This window comes from Notechis scutatus, chromosome 4, assembly GCF_049901735.1.
Source record: "Notechis scutatus isolate UNSWTSFEM ecotype Mainland chromosome 4, rNotScu1.2, whole genome shotgun sequence".
NCBI lineage: Eukaryota > Metazoa > Chordata > Lepidosauria > Squamata > Elapidae > Notechis > Notechis scutatus.
In genome coordinates, this window is record NC_142012.1 from 97,322,261 (window position 1) to 97,346,239 (window position 23,979).

General features: G+C 40.2%; 1 protein-coding gene across 1 annotated transcript in view; it reads left to right on the forward strand.

Moving 5' to 3' along the window:
• The window catches only part of LOC113425158 (lysosomal acid lipase/cholesteryl ester hydrolase-like), a 34,952-nt gene that overhangs the window by 7,144 nt on the left and 3,829 nt on the right, over window positions 1-23,979 (forward strand). Inside the window, exons 4-8 of the mRNA XM_087965675.1 lie at window positions 10,858-10,967; window positions 12,807-12,940; window positions 14,352-14,492; window positions 19,071-19,142; window positions 20,501-20,572. Of these exons, the coding sequence (XP_087821801.1) occupies window positions 10,858-10,967; window positions 12,807-12,940; window positions 14,352-14,492; window positions 19,071-19,142; window positions 20,501-20,572 (529 nt within the window). The remainder of the gene's footprint in view (window positions 1-10,857; window positions 10,968-12,806; window positions 12,941-14,351; window positions 14,493-19,070; window positions 19,143-20,500; window positions 20,573-23,979) is intronic.

The window sequence follows — 23,979 nt, forward strand, 5'->3', positions numbered from 1 at the left end:
CATTATAGCAAACCCACCAGATGTGAGTAGCTGGGATCCTGCTGATGATGATGATAACGAAAAGTTACAAGACTTTAAACTGAAGAATGAGCAGGCTTTATGCATCATAGGACTGACTCTCTGTGATCAGCAGCTTGTCCATATTCGTGGAGAAGAAAATGCTGCAAACTGCTGGGAGAACCTCAGGAAGATTTATGTTCGGGACAGTGTAGGAGCACATATAAATCTTACACGAAGCTTTTTCAACGCATCTTCAGAGGAATGGAGATATGTTAGTTCATTTAAACTGTATGAAGAGCATTTTTCAAGAATTGCAAGAAAAAGAGCTTATATTTAATGAACTGCAACAAGTCTACATAATATTATCTTCATTAGATCAAAGCTATGATGACTATGTGACTTCGTTGGAAGTATTGCCTAAGGATAGCCTCTCATTAACCGAGATTACAGGCAGGCTACTAGAAGAAGCCAGAAGAAGGCGTGAGCGTGACGAGCTGAGAGAAGATAAGAAAGAAGAGAAATTATCTTCAAAGCTTGAAAGAAACCAGCTTAGCAAAGTAAAGCACCCGGAAGAAGAGAATTTATCTTCGACGGCATACACAATTAAAAAGTGTTTTAATTGTGGAGGCAGAGGACATTTGGCAAGATTCTGCAAAAAGAGAAAAAGCCAGAATATAAAAAAGCCAAAGAAAGCGTTTGAACTAGCCACGTTTAGCAACTCTGATGTGAAGAATGATATATGGGTGGTTGACAGTGGCGCATCCCACTGCATCACAAGAGATAAGACAAAATTTATAAAAATGTCTAAAAGCTCTCAACATATATCTCTTGCTAACGGCTGGAATCTTAAAGCGAAAGGAGAAGGTCTTGCACATTGTCCGTGCATAAACCAGGATATAAAAATGTTGTATGTACCGCAACTAAAGTTTAATTTGCTTTCAGTAAGGGTATTAGATAAATTAGGTTATGTAATTACTTTTAAAGATAATAATTGCATAATTGAAAAAAGATAACAAAAGGGTAACTGCACCTTTAAATGGAACATTATATGTCTTAGATAATAGTAAGAAAGGGGAGGCACAGACTGTATTTAATAATATAAAGCCTCATAATGAATGTATCCATTTATTGCATAGGCGTTTGGGGCATGTAAATTTTAAAATGTTAAAACGTACAGTTGAGTTATCTGAAGGAATAAGGTTAAAACCTTGTGATAAATATTTGCGTTGTAATGTTTGCTGTGAAGATAAGAGCAAAGTATTGCCTGCAAATAGGCTAAATGGTTTCAAAACAAAAGAACCTTTAGAAGTGGTATTTGCAGACATCATAGGTCCAAAGAAACCCAGTATGGGGGTGCTAGATATATACTGAGCATTATGGACCATTATTCTAGATATGGGTTTGCTATTTAATGAAAAGCAAAACTGAAACATATCAACAATTTTTCAATTGGCTAAAGTTTGCTGAAAGAAAGTCTAAACGACATCTGATAACCCTGGTGACAGATAACGGTACGGAATTTATTAATAACAAATTCCAGAACAGACTTAAGGTAGCTGGAATAGAGCATAAGAAGTCTGCTCCATACAGGCCAGAACATAACGCTTTTATTGAAAGAAGAGGCCAAACACTACAGGCAATGGTTAGAACAATGTTAAATGATTCTGGGTTACCTGATACTTTGTGGGGGAGGCTACAATGTGTGCTAATAACATATTGAACAACGTTGTTAATACAACAACAGGTGAAATACCATTCACCAGGTGGCATGGCAGGAAACCTGACCTAAGTTACCTGCACACATTTGGTGCACCAGCATGGGTGCATATTCCTGCACAACTCAGAAAAAAAGGGCAACACAGAGCTAAAAGATTTTTCTTCGTTGGTTATCAGGCAAACCATAGGGCATATAGATTTTGGGAGAAAGGCACATCTAAAGTGTTATGTAGTGCTAGTGCCCAATTTCTAGAACATGAAGGATGGGAGAAATTAGAACAGGATGCCAATAAAGATGTAATTATTGAATCCTATAGAAATCCCATTAGTTATCCCTGTAACTTTAAAAATAAAGTAAAGAGACAAATACAGGATGAAATAGTGCCCATAAAGGAAGAAACAGATTCAATAGCTGAACAGGATGAGGAAGATGAACAGGTAGTAGTTCAACAAAGTCCTCCTGTAAGCCCTGTAATTCCCAGAAGAACTACACGTGTATCTAGACCGCCTGATAGGTACCAGGCTAACACAGTGTGCCAGATTAATCAAGTTCCTAATTCTGTTGAAGAAATTAAAAAGTATCCTACTAAGGAAAAAGAAAGTTGGTATGCAGCAATGAATAAGGAACTGAATTCATTAAGAGATATGAAAGTGTATGAGAATGCCAAATTACCTGTAGGTAAGAAATCCATTGGCTGCAAATGGATTTTTAAGGTAAAAACAGATAAAAATGGTAATTTAATCCATAAGGCAAGGTTAGTAGCCCAAGGTTTTAGGCAGAATGCCAATGACTACGATGAGGTGTTTGCACCTAGTCTTAAGGCAGCAACCTTGAGGGCAGCTTTAGTATGGGCAGCTAGTAAAAACTATATAGTTAACCATCTAGATGTGGAAACTGCTTACTTGCACGCCCATTAAAACATACTATTTATATGAAAAAACCTGTTGGTATTAAAAGTGAAAATAAGGATAAGAATGATTGTTGGTTGTTAAAGAAAAAGCCTCTATGGTCTTAAACAATCAGGCTATGAATGGAACCAGTATATTGTAAAGGAACTAGACAATATAGGATTTAAAGCTGGTTTAGCCGATCCATGTCTGTTTAAGAGGGAGACAAATGGCAAAGTATCATTATTATTATTGTTCACAGATGACATTGCATTGATAACTGAAACTAATGATGAAGCAAATAAAATAATAGCATCATTAGGAAAGAGAATAAAGATCAAGCAATTAGGGAGATAAAGAAGTATCTCGGTTTGAATATAAAGAAAACACGGAAAGGTTTTAAGATATCTCAGGAAGATAAGATAAGCAAATTGCTAAAAGATTACAAGATGGAGCTTTGTAAGCCGGCTAAGACTCCAATGAGTCAGGAGTTTAGCAACACTGATGAACAAAGCCCGGAGTTTGATAAGGTGATTTATCAATCTTTAATTGGTAGTTTGTCTTATATTAGCAATTGGTCTAGACCAGATATTTCGTACTGTGTGAATCAGTTGGCTAGATTCAATTCTGCACCATGTGAAAGACACTGGATTGCAGCTAAGAGGATATTAAGATATCTTAAAAAGACAATGAATTATTCATTGTATTTAGAACCAAAGGGTGATTTAATTCTGAGTGCTTATGCAGATGCTAGCTTTGCATCAGAAAGAGACACTAGAAAGTCGACTTCAGGAACAGCCATAATGCTGGGTAAGACATTAATAGGCTGGAAGTCAATAAGACAACAGCATATAAGTTTGTCTACTATGGAGGCAGAATTCTCCTGTTTATCTCTGTTATGTACAGAATTAATAATGTATAAACAAATGTTAATTGATATAGGTATAACTGTGGATTATCCTATAATTATACATGAAGATAATCAGGCAGCAATTCAAATGGCCACAAATATTGCAGTAAAAACAAGGAGCAAGCATACAGATCTAAGATACCTAAACGTGAGACAATCTGTAAGAAGTAAGATGATTCAGCTAGAGTACTGTATGTCGGAGGACAATTTAGCCGATAATTTTACTAAAGCCCAAGGTGCCAGTAAGCACCAGGAGAGTTGTGAAAAATATGGAGTTAGATTGTAAAGGTATTATATATTTATTTCACCCAAAAGGGGAGTATGTTAGGTATAACATTGATACCAAATATGGTTTGGGTGAATAAATATATAAAACTTAGATATCATGGTTTAAGTGCTTATCACTTTAAGCACAATGCTGCAGGCAATTAGCCGATTAAGGGTGCGGTTAGAAGTTACAATATAAGGAAGCATTAGAAGCTGGAAAGCTTACTGTCTCTTACTGTGACTGTGACTGTGACTGTGACTGTGATTAACTGTGAGTACTGATTGTACTGTGCCTGTGACTGAGATGATCCTGTCTGCTACTGTTTGCTGATTTACTGCGGAATTCAACTGTTCTACTGTTTGAGCGTCTTGCTGAATATCCAGCGATTGTTCCTCTGGAGAGAGGCACCGAGGAGGAGAAGATATCTTTATCGGCTGATAAAGATATTGTAAGGACTCTTAACTTGGACTGTAATAGTGAGTCTTACTGGATGGAAATATAGTGAATGACTAATGGACTGAATGACAATGCTTTAAACTCTAAATGGATTAAAAACTATTTAAACTACAAACAGTGTTTGTGTTCAGTGTGTGTATACTCTGGGGCCCTTCCGCTCTCGTTTGGCTGCCTGGCTTGACTACTGCTGCAATACTCTGCTAGGGGTTAATCCCCAAACACTAACAGGGAGGACCAGAGATCTCTCCAAGAAAATTGGAGATATGAAGAAAATGTTTCATGCAAAGATGATAAAGGACCAAAATGGCAGGGACCTACTGTAACAGAGGCAAAAGAGATTAAGAAGAGGTAGCAAAAGAACTATACAAGAATGAGCTTAACATCCCTGATAACCACAATGGGATGGTCACTGACCTCAAGCCAGACTTCCTGGAATATGAAGTCAAATGAGCCTTAGGAAGTCTGAGCAACAACAAAGCTACTGGAGGTGACAGTATTCCAGCTATTCAAACTCTTAAAAGATAATGCAGTAAAAGTGCTCCACTCAATTTGCCAGCAATAGTGGTCACAGGATTGGAAAAGGTCAGTTTACGTTCCAATTCCAAAGAAGGGCAATGCCAAAGAATGTTCAAACTACTGCACCATTGCACTCATTTCACATGCTAACAAAGTTATGCTCAAAACGCAACAAACTAGGCTCCAGCAGTATGTGGACCGAGAACTATCAGAAGTACAGGCAGGATTTTGAAGAGGCAGAGGAACTAGAGATCAAATTGCCAACGTATGCTGGATCATGGAGAAAGCTAGGGAATTCCAGAAAAACATCTACTTTTGCTCACATTGACTAAGCCTTTGATTGTGTGGATCACAACAAATTGTGGCAAGTTCTTAAAGAGATAGGAGTACCAGACCATCTTATTTGTCTCTTGAGAAACCTATATGCGGGTCAAGAAGCAACAGTGAGAACTGGACACAGAACCACTGATTGGTTCAGAAGTGAGAATGGAGTTCAGCAAGGCTGTATACTGTCACCCTGCCTATTTAACTTATATGCAGAGCACATCAGGGGTGGGATTCTATCAGTTCGCCCCGGTTTGGTTGAAAGGTATTTCCCTTTTCCCCCCACTGATCAGCTGTTTTTGTGCAATTTAGATTAGCTAGAAAGCAGGAAATAGTCGGATTTCTTGCTTTCTAGCTAATCTAAATCGTGCAGCACAGCTGATTTCCCCCCCCCCCCTTTGATGTTGTACTGCTTCGCCCAGGAGGCACAGCACCCCCAACCCCATTTTTGCTCCCAGGAGGCTTCCCTGAGGAAGCCCAGTAGGCAAAAAAAGACCCCCAGGCCCCCCAGTCACATGACCACCTAGCCACATCCACCTAGCCAAACCAGTAGATAAAAAAAATTGCATCCCACCCCTGGAGAACATCATGAGAAAGATGGGGCTAGATGAATCACAAGTTGGAATTAAGATTGCCAGGAGAAATTTTAACAACCTCAGATATGATACCACTAATGGCAGAAAGTGAAGAGGAACTAAAGAGCTTGATGCAAGTGAAGGAGGAGAGTGCAAATGTTGACTTGAAACTCAACATTAAAAACGTATCCAGCCCTCTCAATTTTTGGCAAATAGATGGGGAAGAAATGGAGGTAGTGACAGATTTTATTTACCTGGGCTCCAAGATCACCATAGATGGGGACTACAGCCAAGAAGTTAAAAAATGCTTGCTCCTGGGGAGGAAAGCTATGGCAAATCTAGACAGCAGAAACATCACTCTGCCAGCAAAAGTGCGTATAGTCAAGGCTATGGTTTTCCCACTTGCAATGTATGGCTGTGAAATTTGGACCATAAGGAAGGCTGAGTGCCAAAGAACTGAGGCCTTTACACTATAGTATTGGAGAAGACTCCTGCGAGTCCCTTGGACTGCAAGGTGATCAAACCGGTCAATCCTAGAGGAGATCAACCCTGACTGCTCTTTAGAAGACCAGATCCTGAAAATGAAACTCAAATAGTTTGGTCACCTAATGAGAAGAAATATATCATGCCCTTGGTGGAGACTGACTCTGAGGGACAGGAGGAACAGCCAACAGAGAGTGGAAGTGTGGCTCCAGAGGTTGTGTTGGAGGCTGGGGAAGGGCAGGGCTGAAGGGAAGGGCTGGCTGAGCAGTCAGGAGGACCCAGGCCCATCCCCTATCCATCCTAGGGCACGCAGGGAGGAGAGGATAAGGGAGAGACATGGTCTCCTCGGGAGGAGAGGGCCTTGATCCTCTTCACGGGCTGCAGCTGTGACAACTGAATAAAAGTATGGACCTGCGTACTGGCGAACGCTGGAAACAAAGTGTGTAAATATCTCTAGTTTATAGTTCCTCTCTGAGTTTGGCGTCCTTCCCAGTGTGTGCTATCTGTGGACATCCTCCATCCCTTATCTTGCCTGGTTTGTGTTGCTTTTTTGCCTTCTTCATGTAACTGTTTGTGTGGGAGCTTTTTGTTTTCCATCAAAGATATTTGGAACATGGAAGCAAAGTGAAGGAATAAGAGAGGCTTCACCTGTTTCCTGTGACTGTGTTTGTTTTTTATCCCACCCTGGGTCATCACAGAAGGACTTACTTGAGAAGAGCCTAATGCTGGGAATGATTGAGGGCAAAAGAAGAAGGGGATGACAGAGAATGAGGTGGCTGGATGGAGTCACTGAAGCAGTCAGTGTCAGCTTAAATGGACTCCAGATGAAGGTAGAGGACAGGAAGGCCTGGAGGAATGTTGTCCATGGGCTCACAATGGGTCAGACACAACTTCACAACTAACAACAATAAATGATTTATAATTCTATCTTTGGCATGAACCCAACCTGGTGAACTCAACCAGTCTCTTTTAGTCCTAGAATATAGGCAACAGCAAACTACTTCTAAAATCTTTCCAAGTAAACTTCAGGGACTTGTCTAGACAGTTGCTTGGAATTACTTGAAGGGACCAAAAAATAAAATAATGAGATAATTAAAATTAAAATTAAAAATATAGAACTAAGGGTGAAAGGGTTTAATTCTACTAAGGTTATTCCAATTCACTCCTTGAAATAATATATAATATATTTACAGCCCTCTCTAAGTGGTTTACAGCTGTAAATATTGAATTTTTTATTTAAAAAAAGAGCAACTTTTACCCAAAATCAGGCAAAGCAGGCAGATTGAATTGCTCACAGAATCATTCAGTGATCTATCTATCTGCCATCAACTAGCTCAGTCTCTCAAATTTACTTGCCATGAGTCTGCACTGAATTTGCTTGCAAGCAAACCTTCAGTCCTAAGGGAGGTTTGGCTGTACTTAAAAGTAGAGCCAAAGATCTAAAGACTAGCTAGAAAGCAAGAAATCAAACCATTTCCTGCTTCCTAGCTAATCTAAATTTCCCAGCACAGCAGAACAGCTGATGGTCGGAAAAAGGAAAAATAGCAACTTAACAGGCAAGTTTGCCAGGTAAGGAGTGAGGAGGGCGAGGAGAGTTCCCGTGGGCCATGTGGGTGGTGCAGCGTTGTGTTTCTGCACAGCCTGGATTTATTGCTTTGGGGGGGATGCTCTGGGGGTGAGATTTATTGCTTTGGGGGGGATGCTCTGGGGGTGAGATTTCTCTGCGGCCCACCAAAATTTTCTCGCGGCCCACCAGTTGGCGACCACTGGTTTACAGAGTCAGCCTATTGCCCCCAACAATCTGGGTCCTCATTTTTTTTTTTGAAACAAATTTTATTGATTTTAAAGACAAACAAACCATCGTTAATCTTTAAATACATAAAACCTCCATTATTAACTTTACAAGTCAAATAAAATATTATTTTATACAACATCATTCTGTTTTTCACCATTTCAATATCATCTTCATTCCTCTCTGTCTTGTTTAACATTATTCTCATCCAACATTCCTCTGAGGTTTTATTAATTCTCAAAGAAAACATAGACATACAAAACACAAAAACATAAAAACTTCTTTTAAGAAAGTAGTTTGGCCCCAGATTACCTCTCTTTGTATGGACTTCAGTTAAATTCGTGCTCATCTTATATACCATTACCTATCTTATTTACCATTCTATATCTTCTATATAACTTCTCCCTGCTTTTCACTCTTCTTATTTCTATTTTATTTAATTCATTTTAATTTAAATCATTATATTTATATTTTTTGTCCATTCTCCAAATTATCCATTTATCTCATTCCCTAGAGCAAATTAAAAAAAAAAAAAGAATTTCTCCTGAAATCGCTGATCAAGGTATGATGCCTTTCTATCCTCCCCCTAAAAATATTTAAAATTCCCAATCTGATTCTGCTTAGTACATTCAACCTACTAACCTCTAAAGAAAGAAAATAATAAATCCATAATAATTAATATAATTAAATAATAAATCTAAATTTTAAATCTTATAACATTCCAATTGTCTATTTCAAGAAACAAGTGCTACAATAATGAGTTTATAATAAGATCAAAACAACAGTAAATTAAACTTTTTAATTAAACTCAATATTTTAAACATTCCTTTTAATCTTTTATTAAATTTTAAAATCTATCATTACTAAACATTTCAATATTTTAATCTTTTGTTAATTCTTATAACATTCTAGTTTTCTATTTCTGATACAACTACTACAATACCATCTTATGTACCTTGCAGAATCTTCTTTTTTAAAGAAATTATACATTACCCTTTATCCCTAAACAAAATTCCTTTTTTCCCATCTTGTTTTATACCTTTGTGGCTTTTCCCTCCCTTTTCCCTTCCTTTCTTATCCCACCTAACCTTTTTTCCTCCCCCTTTAGCTTCCCCTCTCTGTTGTATTCCTTTCTCCTTTTGCTCAATAACATTAACATTGAGTTGGTTTTGCATCTTATTTTTTCCTTTCTTAAGTATTTTTTTTAAGTCTTAAGTCCTTCATTTTCCTTCCTTTCTTTCTCCTTTCTCTCTTAACTAAATTTTTAGATTCATTGAAGATGGCGTCTTCTTCTTCTCCTTCCATTTCTTCCATCTGTTGTTGTATTTGATAATTAACAAGCGCCATTTCTAAAAAGAGAAAGGCTTCTTTCACAGCGTCCTTTCTTTCTTCATATTCTCTAAGTTCATCAACAGATAAAGCCATTCTTTATTCTTCTTCTTAAAGCAACCAAAATGTTTCAAAAATTAGAGCAATTCCCCAAAGTTCCAGAGAGAGTCAATCAGTCCAAACAATACACAAAGTTCTCACTTTCTCTTCCTGGGGAGGTATCAAAGGGAAAGGAAAAAACCTCCAATCTATACTTTAAAGCCTTATTGCAATTAATTTCTGGTCTCAAAATCTTCAAGGCATCCCCTCCAACAAAATCTTAATTATATATATATATATATATATATATATATATATATATTTGTCCTCTTCCTTCCCACTTAAAACAAGAAGCCAAGTTTTTACCTTTTATAAAAAAATAACAGGTTTCTCAATGGCCATTTGTTCATTCCATAAGGAAGGAGAGTGAACTTTCCCTTTCAGCACTCAATTTTGCCGCTTATAATCCTCCTCTGGAAACAAAGTGTTGTTCAAAAAACCATAGTTCTCAGGATTAAATGCCTCTTAAAATCCTGGGTCAGCCAAAAAAACTTTCTCTTGACAACTTTCTCCTCTCTTCTTCCTGCTCAATCTTGCCCAGCTGCCGGCTTCTTTGAGGCGGCCATTACAGACCGCCGCTCGACCGTCTTGGGAAAAGGGGGTTTTGCCGGCTGGGAAGGGGGTCTGCAACACCCCCAAACCCCTCACCAGCTCCTCCTTATCTTCGGCTGCCTCTTCGTGGCAGCCCCAGCCTCCAGATCCGCGGATCGGAGACACCAAAGCGGCTAGCGCGGCAGGGATCGCGCAGGATCGCAAATCCCTGCCGCTAGCAAAGCCGACAAACCGGAAGCTCCAATCTGGGTCCTCATTTTATCCACCTCGGAAGGATGGAAGGCTGAGTCAACCTTGAGCCTGGTGAGATTCAAACTGCCAAATTGCAGGCAGCCACTAGTCAGCAGAAGTAGCTGGCAGTACTGCACTCTAACCACTGTGCCACTGCAGCTCTTTTTATCATTTTAACTTTTTACTATTTAACCTTATCTGGGAGAGATATAATGATGGAAGCCACTTTCAAAGGAACCAATGCTATTCATTTTCCAGTAGGCAGGAAGAACATTTGTCTTATGTTTGCTTTTCCTGGCTTTAAAAAGGAGTCTGAAATAATTGCCTTACTAAACTTGCTCTGGCTGCAAGGTCAGCCACGTGTGATTCTTAGAAGTTTTCAATCTTCTTAGCAAACATTTTAATTACATTCAATCTAGTGATATTCAGTGAACTAGCTATTTCCAATATTAATCTAAACCAGGACCTGGGCTGAGGGCATTAATCTGGTAATACTAGTTCAACAAGGTCTGTAGTCTTGCAGCCTATTATTTTCTCCTAAGATTTCCAACCAATTTATCTTGATTTCCCTCTTTTAAAATCTTTCTTACACTTGCACGAATATCTTTATGGCTTATTACCCTGTGATCCTTTCCATGTGATCAGCTGAGCTACTTTCTGAGCAAGATGACGTGGGCTGGCATTTATAAAGTAATGTGGTTGCTTTGTTTCTTCCTAGTTTCCATGAGATGGGATACTATGACATTCCAGCAGTCATAAACTTTATCCTGAACAAAACCAAACAGCAGCAGCTTTATTATGTGGGCCATTCAGAAGGCACAACTGCTGGTAAGTTGGCAAATCTATGAGCAGGGATGAATGGGGGAAATTACTACAGTCCATGGATTGCAATTGTGCATCTTGGAATATACAATTAGACGATGCATCTCTCCTGGCAAATAGTTTATGGAGGAGGCCAAGTCAGGAAGAATTGAACAAATCAACTTCTGAATTCCTATTTATCATGAGCCACTTTTAAATGCTTGGCTCATCTAACCCAGCCCTTCCTCTTAAGAATTTTCAGCAATTAGCCTTTCCAAAATCTACACAAAGATAAACTAGGACCAGGAGTGGGATATGACAGGGTTAAGTACCAGTTTGGGATTTATGAGCTTCCCTGCCTGCTGTGAGCCCAGCACCTGTTCATCGTAATTAGCACGCTGCTGTGCCAAGAAGCAGCCTTTGAAACATCTCTTTTTTCTTGTTTTTTTAACTGCAGTGTGCCTCATTTGGCAGCTGAAGTTGAAAAATCAGGAAATAAAGATCAGGTAAGAGCCTGGGTGGGCGGGTGGGCAAAAACATCAGAAGACATAGAACTGCTGCTCTTCAGAGCTACCGATTCTGCAGAGGTGGACAGAACCAGTAGAAACACACCCCTGCCTATGACTTTTGCATGTAAACAATGTGTTCTAGCATGAAGGGATATTCTTTTTTTTTTTTTTTTGGTAAATTTTATTGGTTTTTAAAAACAAACACAAACAAAACATAAAAACATCAAACTATCTTCCATAGATATACAAACAGTGTGCCGGTTGGTTTTACAAATTGTTTTGTGCATCCATTTCGTAGTCTTCAATTACAGTTACATTACATAAAAGCTCACACTATCAATCAAAAACTAAATACCCTAGTATCTTTATTAATCGGTCATTTGACCATAGTTTTATTCATTTGTATTTTACGAGATAACCATAATTTACTTAGTTTATTTTATAACAATTCATATTATCCTCCCAAATCTATCCTAAAAACATTTTGTAGATATAATAAAAAGGAAGTACATCTTTATATATTTATTATTTTCTAAAAATCTACATATTTCATTACTGTATTTTATTATCTAACCATTGATAGAAAAGGTCCCAAATTTTATAAAATTGTTTATCCTCTTGTTCTCTAATTTCAAATGTCAATCTACTCATTTCAGCACATTCCAATATTTTCTTAATGATTTCCTCCTGCGATGGTATTTTCTCATTTCTCCAGTTTTTAGCAAATACAATCCTAGCCACTGTTAATACATTTACAATCAGGTACCTCAAATCTTTGCTATATGTTTCAGGTAAAATTCCCAATAAAAATATCTCTGGTTTCAAATCTATATGTTTTTTTGTCATTTTTTCCAACCACATGTGGATTTTAGTCCAGTATTTTTTAGCATCCGCACAAGTCCACCACATATGGTAATATGAGCCAGATGTCTGATGACATTTCCAACATTTTTCGGATTTATTCTTGAACATTCTTGCTATTCTTGTCAGGGGAAATGCCACCTGTAAAACATCTTATACAAATTTTCTTTATAAGCTGTTGACATTGTCATCTTATAATTTTAGCATGAAGTGATATTCTTGTGTTTCCGCAATTTTCTTCTGGTTGATCAATGAAGGCACCTGAATCATGTAATGCATCTTCCCATTGTGAACATGAGAAGAGGAAACAGATATTTCTCACTCTTCTGCATCTCACTCTCATCACGCAGTCCAGCTGTTTGATGGCAAACCAAAGATGCAATCTCTTCCATGCATTGTGTATGGAATGCACAATTACTATATACCCTGCAGATATACAGGAGGAAGAAGAAAAACAATACAGTAGCTGTTTAACGTAAAACTTTACTTTCTTCAGGTTTCATCTCATTCTCTTCTTGGCCAGAACTGGCTGAAAAAATCAAAGTTTTTTTTGGAATGGGACCTATAGCCACACTAACATATGCTACAACTCCAGTATTAAAAATCTGGGTGTATCCTCCACTGTTTCGGGTAAGTACCTATGTTGATGTATAATCCAGTCAAGTGCCATATTCCAAAGAAAGGTACACTAAGTAATGAAAGCTATCAGTAGATGTAGCTTAAAAAGGAGGGCTCTTCTGATATTGATTTTTAAGAAAAGAAGGCATAAATAGCACCCCCTGCCAAAACCTGGCTGGGAGGGCTTTGCACAGATTTGTCTGATGCACCAATTGCAGCCTTTCCTGGTTCAGGAGGCATTGCTCATGGTCATCCTGGAGCCTAAGACATACGATGAGGAATGGTTGCAGGAATTGGGCATGGCCAATTACTACCAGTTCTGTGGGCATTGCTTGATGGGTGTGGCATGGCTTGTTGGGCGTGGCTTGTTGGGCATGGCAGGGGAAGGATACTGCAAAATCCCCATTCCTTCCCCACTCCTGAGGGAAAGTTACTGTAAAATCTCCCTTCCCTTCCCATCCCATCCCACTAACCTGCTTTCCAGCTCTGTTCTCCTGTACAGGGCAACAAAAGAAGACCCAGCCGATCAGCTGGGAGGCAGAGAATAGATGGAGAATAGTCAGAGGTGGCATTTGTCCGTTCTCCGAACTACTCAAAATTTCTGCTACCGGTTCTCCAGAACTGGTCAGAACCTGCTGAATACCACCTCTGTTATGCCATACATTTATGAAGTGGTTGTTTCATTCCACTTCATAACCACTTCATAAACCTACCTTCTGCCAGGTCACTTAGACTCCCTTCCTTTAAACACTATTAGAGGGGAGCTAGGAAGTGGGCAGTACCTGTCCTAGGAAATGCTTCACTGCCTAAAGTTCAAGGGTCACCCTTTTAGCCTTCCATAAGGCTGTAAAGTCCTGCCTCCACACCCCCACCCACCCCCGAGCTTTGAGAGAAGATTAGATAATGGGGCATTAACCTGAGTTGCACCAGTTTTTATATTTTCACTGGTTGTGTTTTATAGGTTTTAACAAGATTTTTTTTTAACCACTGGGAGCCACCAGAGTTGGCTGAAAGTTATAAAAATAAAATAAAAATAAGAAAATAAAATAATCATATAAAATAAAATCAGAAAATAAAGTAATAAAAACTTCATAACTGACCCCAGTTTGTTTTAAGGGGAAAAAAATCATTAAATTTATTATATGGTATGTGAAGATTATTAAATTAACTATATTTCATGGATATAGTTTTAATCAAAAATAGCCTAAATTAAACCAACTTTTGTGTTTTTTTTCTTATCCGCCTTTTGGAATTTCAACTCTCATGTACCGTGCAAAGAACCACTTTGTGTATTCCTGAACTAAGCAGTTTCTGTTTAAATTTATGGTAGGAGGGAAGGCTAGGGTTGACAGCAGAGGTGGGATTGGGGTGATATTTGATCAGTACCAGTTAATTAATGAATAAATTAATTAATATATTTCAGACCCTGTATTGCTGCAGAAGAATTTTGAACTCTCCTACTTTCATCAGAAAACTAACCGCTCTGTTTTGTCATTTCCAACCTAAATTCTGCGAACTAGTTATGTCTTTTATAGCTGGTTCTAATACTCCCAATTTCAACATGGTATGTATAAAAGAAAACTGGGTCAGGCTTGGTTTCTATTAAATATGTAATGCCAGTTGCAAAATGTTATATTCGGCGTTGCTAACGTCTTGGCACTTCTGGCACGTGGTTACCCAGGCTGCAATCTGCTTATCGATGCTCGGCCACCATACGTAGCTTCGTGCGAGCGCCTTCATGCGCACGATGCCCGGATGTCCCTCGTGTAATACTTTTAAAACAGTCTGTTGTAGCCTCTCTGGGACGACTACTCTATCCCCCCAGAGAACGCAACCTCTCTGGGAGAAAAGCTCTGTCTGCCAATTCTTGAATGGTGCGAAATCGTCGTGGATTTGGTCGGCTGGCCATCCGCGTTTGACCCAGCTGAGGACTCGTGCCAGGACAGGATCCCGTTTTGTCTCGATCGCGTTGTCTCTCGCTGTTAGTGGCAGCAAGTGCAGCGTTTCGATTTGGAGCGTCGTGAGGGTTGGAGCTGGGTCGTCGATGGCTTCCGGAAGTGGAGAACGACTCAACGCATCAGCATGGGGAATGGCTTTCCCTGGGCGATGTTGCAACACGTAATTGTAGGCAGCTAGGAACTCAGACCATCGAGTCATTCTTGGTGATAATATATAGGGGGTTGGCTTGTCTCCCGCTATAATACCAAGCAATGGTTTGTGATCTGTAACTATCGTAAATGCTCGTCCATACACATACTCGTGAAAACGCTTCACAGCGGACACAACAGCAAGGGCCTCCTTATCGAGTTGGCTATAGTTCCTTTTGGCCTTTGATAATGTTCGTGAGAAAAACGCAATAGGTGTTTCGTTTCCGTTTGGAAGTACATGGCTTAAGATTGCTCCCACTCCAAACGGTGAAGCGTCGCAAGTAATAGTTAAAGGTAAAGTCTCGTTGTACTGCATCAAAACAGCATCGGAGGTTAGCAAGTCTTTCACTTGTTGGAAGGCGCATTCCTCTCGAAGTCCCCAGACCCAGGTAGCTCTTTTATCAAGAAGTCTGTGTAAGGGCTCCGCTACAGTCGCCTTCTGGGGCAAGAAAATGTTGTAGAAGTTAATGAGCCCCAGAAAGGCTTGGAGGTCTGTTCTATTCTTGGGCGTTGGGGCGTTTTTAATCGCTTTTAGCTTGTTATCAGTGGGGTGGATTCCTTGACTATCGAGAAGGTATCCCAGGAACTCCACCCTCTCAGCACACAGTTGACATTTATTTTTTTTAACCTTCAGGCCGGCGTCTTTAAATTTCTTTAGAACCATTCTGAGATGCTTTTCTAAGATGTCTCTATTAGGGGCGGCGATTAAAACATCATCAAAATATGGTACGACCCCTTTTATGCCTTGTAAGAGTCTCTCCATTAAACTTTGAAAAATTCCCGGAGCTACGCTCACTCCGAATTGGAGTCTATTGCACTTAAAAGCGCCTCTATGCGTAACGATAGTTTGTGCTTCCGCAGTTTCCGCATCAACGGGCAACTGTTGGTACGCTTGTGCCAAATCCAATTTAGCGAATATCTTCCCATCACCCAGGGAGTGGAGAAGGTGTTGAACCACCGGCACCGGGTAAGCACTCTGCTGGAGTGCGTGGTTCAAAGTGGCCCGATAATCCCCACAAATTCTTAACGATCCATCTGGTTTAATGGGTGTTACAATTGGGGTTTCCCAACGGGCGTGGTCGGTTGGTTCTAAAACGCCCTGGGCTATTAATTTATCTAGTTGCTCGTCGATCTTTGGTTTTAGTGCAAAAGGCACCCGACGAGGCTTAAGGCGGATGGGAGCTACTTCAGGGTTGAGGTTAAACGATATTGGGGTCCCCTTGTACTTGCCTAGTCCGTCTGAAAAAACGTCCTGGAATTCTTGGACGAGAGACTCCTCCCAGTCGTTGCTCTCAGCTCGGTGGACGCTGGCTACCTCGATCCCGAGCGGGGCGAACCATTGTAGGCCTAATAAGCTAGGCCGGTCACGATCGACGACAGTCAGCGGTAGTGATGCGATTCGATTCTTGAAAGAGACTTGGACTTGGCTGGAACCGACGACCGGGATTCTGTTGCCCTGGTAATCCTTGAGTATGATCCTTTGGGGGCTGAGGTCCTGAGGACGGATGGCCGGGATTAGTTGCTTGAAGGTTTTCCAGGAAACCATTGAGAGGGACGACCCCGAGTCGACTTCCATCACGCAAGGTTGGTTCTCGATGGCGACCTTCACTCGGATCTTTCTTGCATCTAAGGATGTAGCGTGGCCGATGGTAATTGTTTGGTGTGCCTCTTCCCGTCTCGTTGAAGAGGCAGGTGCTTTATTTCTGTAGGAGTGGTTGTTCCATTGGTGGTTCGGGTGGTTCCGATTCGCGGGTGCGAATCCCGAAGACTGGCTGCAGTTATTCTCCCTGCGCTTGGGACTGGACCCTCGCTTGCTTCTGCAGACCTTTGCAATGTGGCCTCTTTTTCCACAGGAATGGCAGAGTGCGTCGAGGAATTTGCAATCGGATCATGGGTGGTTTGCCCCACAACCCGCGCATTGTTGCGGGAATCATTGGTTTTGTTGGTCTCGTTCAGACGGGAGTCAGTTGACCTCTTCCTCATTACTTTCTGATGGGGATTCCAGGTCTTCATGATGCGCCGTTGTTGAGTGCCTCTCGGGGCGAGGCGAGGTGTCATTCGCGAGTTGATGGAGCGGTGCGTTGGTGCGGCGCATTCGAGCGGCCGACTTCCTGGTTGCTTCTGCTGCAGTAGCGTCTGCGATGGCATCGGCAAGATCGATGTCCCCTTTGGCCATGAACTTGCTTTGCACCGTCTGGTCATCTAATCACAGAACTATGCGGTCTCGCAAAGCTTCTTCGAGTTTGGAAAACCCAGAGAGGCCTCCCAAATTCCGGAGGTCAGCGATGTAGTCTGCGAGACTTTCGCTTTTCCGTTGGTCCCTCTGGTAAAATTCATGTCTTCGGACCAGTGTGGGCACTGCGGGTGCACAGTGGGCCTTTAGGAGGGGAGCGAGGGCGTCCCAGTCCATTGATTTCACTTCAGCCGGTTTTGCAAGTGATTTTGCCATTTTAAATACGGCCGGCCCGCAATGGGTCAGGAATATTGCTCGTTTCTTGCCGGTTGTCGCGTCCTTTAAGTTATTGGTCTCCAAAAACATCTGGAACCGATCCATATATGAGTCCCAGTCTTCGTTTGCCGGGTCAAATGGAGCGGGTGGTATAGCACCGCTGGCCATGTTGCCGTTGTTGGTGCGTGTTCAGCCACGTGCTCTGTTTGGTGCTCTTTAGTGTTCAGTCAGCTCTATTGTCTCTTGCATCCCATCCTCGTCGCCAGTGTTATATTCTGGGCATGGGTGCAAGTAACTGAGACGAGTCAGTGACTTAGTGAACTTCAACTCTTTATTAAGGATCAGAACAGAGAGCCGAAAACCTTGGGCAGCAGTAGCCCTTTTATAGAGCTAGCTACTGACCTGTTAACCAATGACCTGTGTCCACATGCTTAACTTTTGCCCAATGAAAGATGTTAAACTAATAGCCAATCAGGTTGCTCCGTGAGGACCAATCCCAGTTCGCTATCCAAGGGCCAATCCAAAGTGCAGGATTTCAAGCCTGCTTAACATGAGGTTAATAAGTTTTATTAAATGGTTTTTGTTAGTTCATAACACAAAATAACACTTAAGGCAAAATATGGCCCACAAGCCAAACCTCACCTGCTTTTATATGGCTTTTGAGCTAACCATGGATGAGCGGGTGGGCAGCAGATCAGAAAGCCCAAGACTCAGGTGAGCTTCGAGAGTTTGGAGCAAAGCCAAGGGATATAAGAGTAGGAAATTCTGGGCAGCAGTGGCCTATCTGTTCAGCCCTTGCCAGGCCAACATTGTCCAATGCCTGATGTAACCTGCTAGCCACTAACATGGAGGCAAAGGGAAGGGGATAGAATCTGGCCATTTATAAAAAAAGGTTTGCTAACCTTTAGATTAAAGCCTTTTTAAAAAAAATTTTTAAAGAAGACAAAGTTGAGCTTTACTATTAACCTTTGCATTTCAAGATTTCCTAGAAGAAAGAACCAACTTTGTGCAAAAGTTTTAGGACACAAGGTGTAACTGTATTCATTATACTGGAACTGAGAACTTTCCAAGTTGCTTTTAGCAAATGCCATGCCAATAAAACTGAAGAATCAAGCACCATGATTGTTCCAAAAACTAATGGCTTCTACAAAAACTCAGCAAACTAAAATGACAATTGTTTGAAAACTAAAAATACAAAGCGCATAAATTGCATTCTGAGCTGGTCCTTTATCTTTCCGGTTAGTTGTAGGATAACAAATGGCTCTAGTCATGCAAAAAAAAATGATGTATGTGCACTCAACTTCAAAATGTACAAAGTAACTATATAGCAAAGGAATAAGTTAACTCCAGATGAATTATGAAAATTAAATCTACTGCACTGCACATTACTAGAAAGTATCCTGGATTGGGGATGTTCATCAATTGTGTTAGGTCTATTTGTGAATGTAAATAAACACACACATTTACAATCAGCCTTTACTGAATTTTTGTTACATGGTAGATGAAATTAATTTGGAAATTATAATGAATAATTGTTTTATTTCAGTCTCGTATGGACATGTATGCAGCACATTCTCCTGCTGGGACATCGGCACAAAATATTCTTCATTGGAAACAGGTAGGTTTTGTACCATAGATTCAGTTCAGTTCTAACCATACATAGAAGAGATCTGTTAATCATTATAGTATATATGGGTTTCTTCTTACTAATTCTGGATGCAGTAGAGCGATGTGTGAATTTATTAAACATTTCAAGCGCCAGTGACTATCGTAAAAATTCTGGCTAAGAAGAAGAGCACTAGAACAGAGAAGGCAACCTAGAATTGTAAGGTTTGTGACATTGCCCAAAACTGCCTCTTTGTGGGGTAAAAATCTGAGGCTTGTAATATCTAGAACTACATTGAGCTCATTCAGCATATGATGTTAGCATACAACTTTTCTGTTTATGCTGCAATCTTTATCATTTATATCAAAAGTCTCCAGGTTAAGACTGTCCTGGTTTAAAGAGGAACTGTAGTTAAGAACGGGGCTTGCTATATTGGTTGCTTACAATGGTTCAATTTCATTACACAATATTATTTATATAGTATTATAAAAGAAACCTGTTCTGGCTTACGTACAAATGAGAGCTAATGACATATATAGAAGTATGTCACTCACCCAGAACTTCAGTCTTAGACACCAAACCAAATTTTAAAGGTCTTGCAAAAGATCACCATGGATGGGACCAATCCAGCCCACAGCTCATGGTATCCAGAGCACAGTGGTGGGATTCAATTTTTTTTACTACCGGTTCTGTGGGTGTGGCTTGGTGGGTGTGGCTTGGTGGCAGTGGTGGGATTCAAATAATTTAACAACCGGTTCTCTGCCCTAATGATTTCTTTCAACAGCCAGTTCACCAAACTGCTCAGAAAGTTAACAATCGGTTCTCCCGAAGTGGTGCGAACTGGCTGAATCCCATCACTGCTTGGTGGGTGTGGCAGGGGAAGGATACTGTAAAATCTCCATTCCCACCCCATTCCTGGGGGAAGGATACTGCAAAATCCCCATTCTCTCCCCACCCCACTAACCTGCTTTCCAGCTCCGTTCTCCTGTGCAGGGCAACAAAAGAAAACCCAGCTAATCACCTGGGACTCGGGAGGCAGAGAATAGATGAGAGTGGGGCCAGTCAGAGGTGGTATTTGCCAGTTCTGTGAACTACTCAAAATTTCTGCTACCGGTTCTCCAGAACCGGTCAGAACCTGCTGAAGACCACTACTGCCAGAGCAGCCCTCCTGCTATATGGGATGAATAGAGACCACTGGGGAGAGAAGGTCCCATAAATAACTCAGTCCCAAGCCATGAAGAATTTTAAAGGAGACAACCAGCATCTTGAGTTGCATCCGGAAGCCAATGTACCTTGTATAGCAGTGGTGTCATGTTATCAAAATGACTGGTAATTCTTTTATTCAGTTCTGTAATTACTATTCATTTTAGCTCCATAATGAAAAGGTGTTTCAAGCATATGACTATGGCACTAAGAAAAAGAATATGGAGAAATATAACCAGGTATGAAAATAAAACAGTTTTCCTGTGAAATACTCATTTGCTGTTCCTCATTTGTAGCTTTTAGATCAGGATGCTTTCCCTCTTGGATGTGTTGTAGCGGGGTAGAATTTTGTTGTGTACCTTGTTTCAAATTTTTCAGGCTGAGGTTGAGCAAAGTAAGAAAAGTGTCATCAAAGTGATTGTAAGTGTAGAAAAATATTTCTTGCCCTTCCTGATCTGAAGACAGTCCACACCTAAATTTAACACTGTCTAGCCAAGCCATTTAGCAATGGAAATAGAAATAGCTGTCAGCTTTGGAAGCCATACTGAGATTTGATGCTTCCACGCCGCTACAAGCCTGAGAAAGTGGGAGGGGGGTAGATTCAATTGAGTAGCTCTAAGTAGACAAAATAAAATTCTTGTGTTAGCTCAAGATCATTGAATATGGCGCAGGATGAAATAAGGATCTTACTTTTGGACAGATCATGATTGGGCCATGTGATGTGATGACGGCCAAGGGGGGATGGATTTGTAGTTTGGGAAATTGTAGGAAGCCTGGAAACTTTCAGATTTGGGATTCCACAGATGTGCCAGTTACTATCCTAATAAAGGTATTTTTGAGATATGGTTGTCTCAGAGTTATTGAATAGAATGGAGGTTTGCTGGAACACTGACAATAGCATTTATTTATTTAATTTATATTGCCATCTATTTGCCCATGGCGACACGAGGCAGCTTACAGAATGTAAAACCATATTTAAATTAAAAAAAAAAACAATAAAACTAACAAAAAGAATCAAATAAATTAATAAAGTACAATAGAACAAAATCTGAAAATAAATTAAAAAAAAAATCATCCCCCAACTCAGCCCCAATGACAGCAGATCACACAAGCTGTTTAATGGGCTCCATCCCACTCTGGGTTCCCCAGGCCCGCTAGCAGAACCAGGTCTTCAGTGCCTTCTGGAAGAGAGGGGGCCGTTTTAATCTCTGGGGGAATGATATTCCAGAGAGAGGGAGCCACCATGGAGAAGGCCCTTTTTCTGGGTCCCACCAGGTGTATCTCCCTCAGGGGTGGGACCTGCAACATTCCCTGCTTCCTCACTCTAATGGGTTGGGGAGATGTAACCAGCAAGAGACGGTCCCTCAGATAACTTGGTCCCAAGTCATGAAGGGCTTTAAAGGTGACAACCAGCACCTTGAATTGCACCCAGAAGCAAATTGGCAACCAATGCAGCTCCCGCAGGAGAGGTGAAACATGTGCACACCAGGGTCTGCACAAAACCATGCAAGCCACTGCATTTTGCACCAAGTGAATCTACCGGATGTTCTTCAAAGGCAGCCCCATGGAGAGCACATTGCAATAATCAAGATGGGAAGTGACTAGGGCATGAGTAACTGTGAGTAGGGACCATTGGTCCAGGAAAGGTGCACAACCTGATGCACAACTTGCAGTTGCACAAAGGCCCTTCTGGCCATGACAATTTAGATTTATATACCACTCTAAAGGGCTTTACAGACTCTCTGGGTGGTTGAAAACATGGAAGCATTATTTGCACATTGCCCACAACAATCTGGGTCTTTGTTTTACCAACTTCAGAAAGATGGAAATCTGAGTCATCCTTGAGCCCCATCAGGTTCAAACTTCAGGCTGTGGGCAGAGTTTGCCTGCAATTCTGCACTTTAACCACTGTACCATCAAAGTTCCTTTGCATCTGCAATTGCATCAAATGACTAATTTAAGCTAGTATGTGTTGAGGTAATTCCCCGTTAGGAGAATGAGCGCATACAGGGAGACGTATTTGAGAGAAGTGTTTGAATAATACACACACAGTACACAGATACACTGTACAGTAAATGTAGGTTTTTACTTCCAGAAAGTTTAAGCAAAGTCCAAAATAGGCAGTCCAAAGTCATTCACAGGTAAAATCAGTCAGTTTTCAATCCAGGGATAATCCAAATATCAAATTCCAGTGTCAAAAACACTTCAGTATCAGACTTACATTAATATCAGTCAATTAGTAATATCAGTCAATTAGAAGAAATGGAGCAACGGCAATACTTTCCAACAGAAGGAAACAGAGATACACTTACACTCTCTTCTGAGACTCAGACTAAACAAACCAGGTTTCTGGCTCCATCTTATAGCCGTTTGAGAAACCACACCCAATTGCATTTTTTGCAATCTCTTAAAGACATAGTACTAAAATGTTTATCCTGGTTTATATATTTCTAACCCAAATACCTGTTAGGTGACTTATATTCCTAACATTCTCCTCTTTTGGGTAAGATAATATATACAACCTTACATTCTAAGTCCATAATCTTCACAGCTAGCCTTATGCTTTATAGAGCCTTGGGCCTTTGTAAAATGATCTGCTATATTGTTTTCTGACATACAGTATTCTAGCTTAATCATCTTACTTTGCACACATTGTCTCACATTTAAATATCTTAAATCTGTGTGTTTCGTTCTTGTTTTAACAGCAATATTTGAAGCCATCTGTATTGCTGATTGGTTATCTTCGTAAACAATAGAATCTGTTACATTAATTCCCATATCAATTAATAATTGTTTATACAAAACTAAATCTTTACATAATAAAGACAAACATGAGAATTCAGCCTCCATTGTTGACAAACTTAGATGTTTCTGTCTAATAGATCTCCATCCAATCAATGCTTTTCCCAATAATACAGCAGTACCCGATGTAGATTTTCCTGTATTTATGTCTGTAGCAAAACTTGCATCAGCATATGCAGTCAAATTCAGTTCATCTTTTGGCTCCAAATACAATGCATAATGCATTGTTTGTTTTAGATATCTTAACACACGTTTAGCAGCTTGCCAGTGCCTTTCAGTTGGCTCAGCATTAAATCTCGCTAATTGATTAACACAGTATGCAATATCTGGCCTTGACCAATTACTGAGATAAGATAAACTACCAATTAAAGACTGATAAATGTTCTTATCAAAAATAGGACTTTGTACATCAGTATGGCTAAACTCCTGGCTCATCGGTGTTTTAGCCGGCTTACAAAGTTCCATTTTAAAACTTTTTAGTAATTGGTTAATTTTATCTGCCTGTGAGATCTTGTATCCTCCCCTAATTCTATCTATCTTTAAACCAAGATATTGTTTGATTTCTCCTAATTGTTTTATCTTAAATTTCTTTTCCAATAGTGAAATTATCTCAGTAGCTTCTTGTTCAGTTTTGGTGATTAATGCTATGTCATCAGTAAACAATAGCAATAATGACATTACACCATTACTTTCTCTTTTAAACAAACATGGATCAGCCATGCCAGCTACAAAACCTATTTTAGTTAATTCTTTGACTATACATTGGTTCCACTCATATCCTGATTGCTTCAAACCATAAAGACTCTTTTTGAATTTCCAGCAATCATTATTATCAGTATTATCA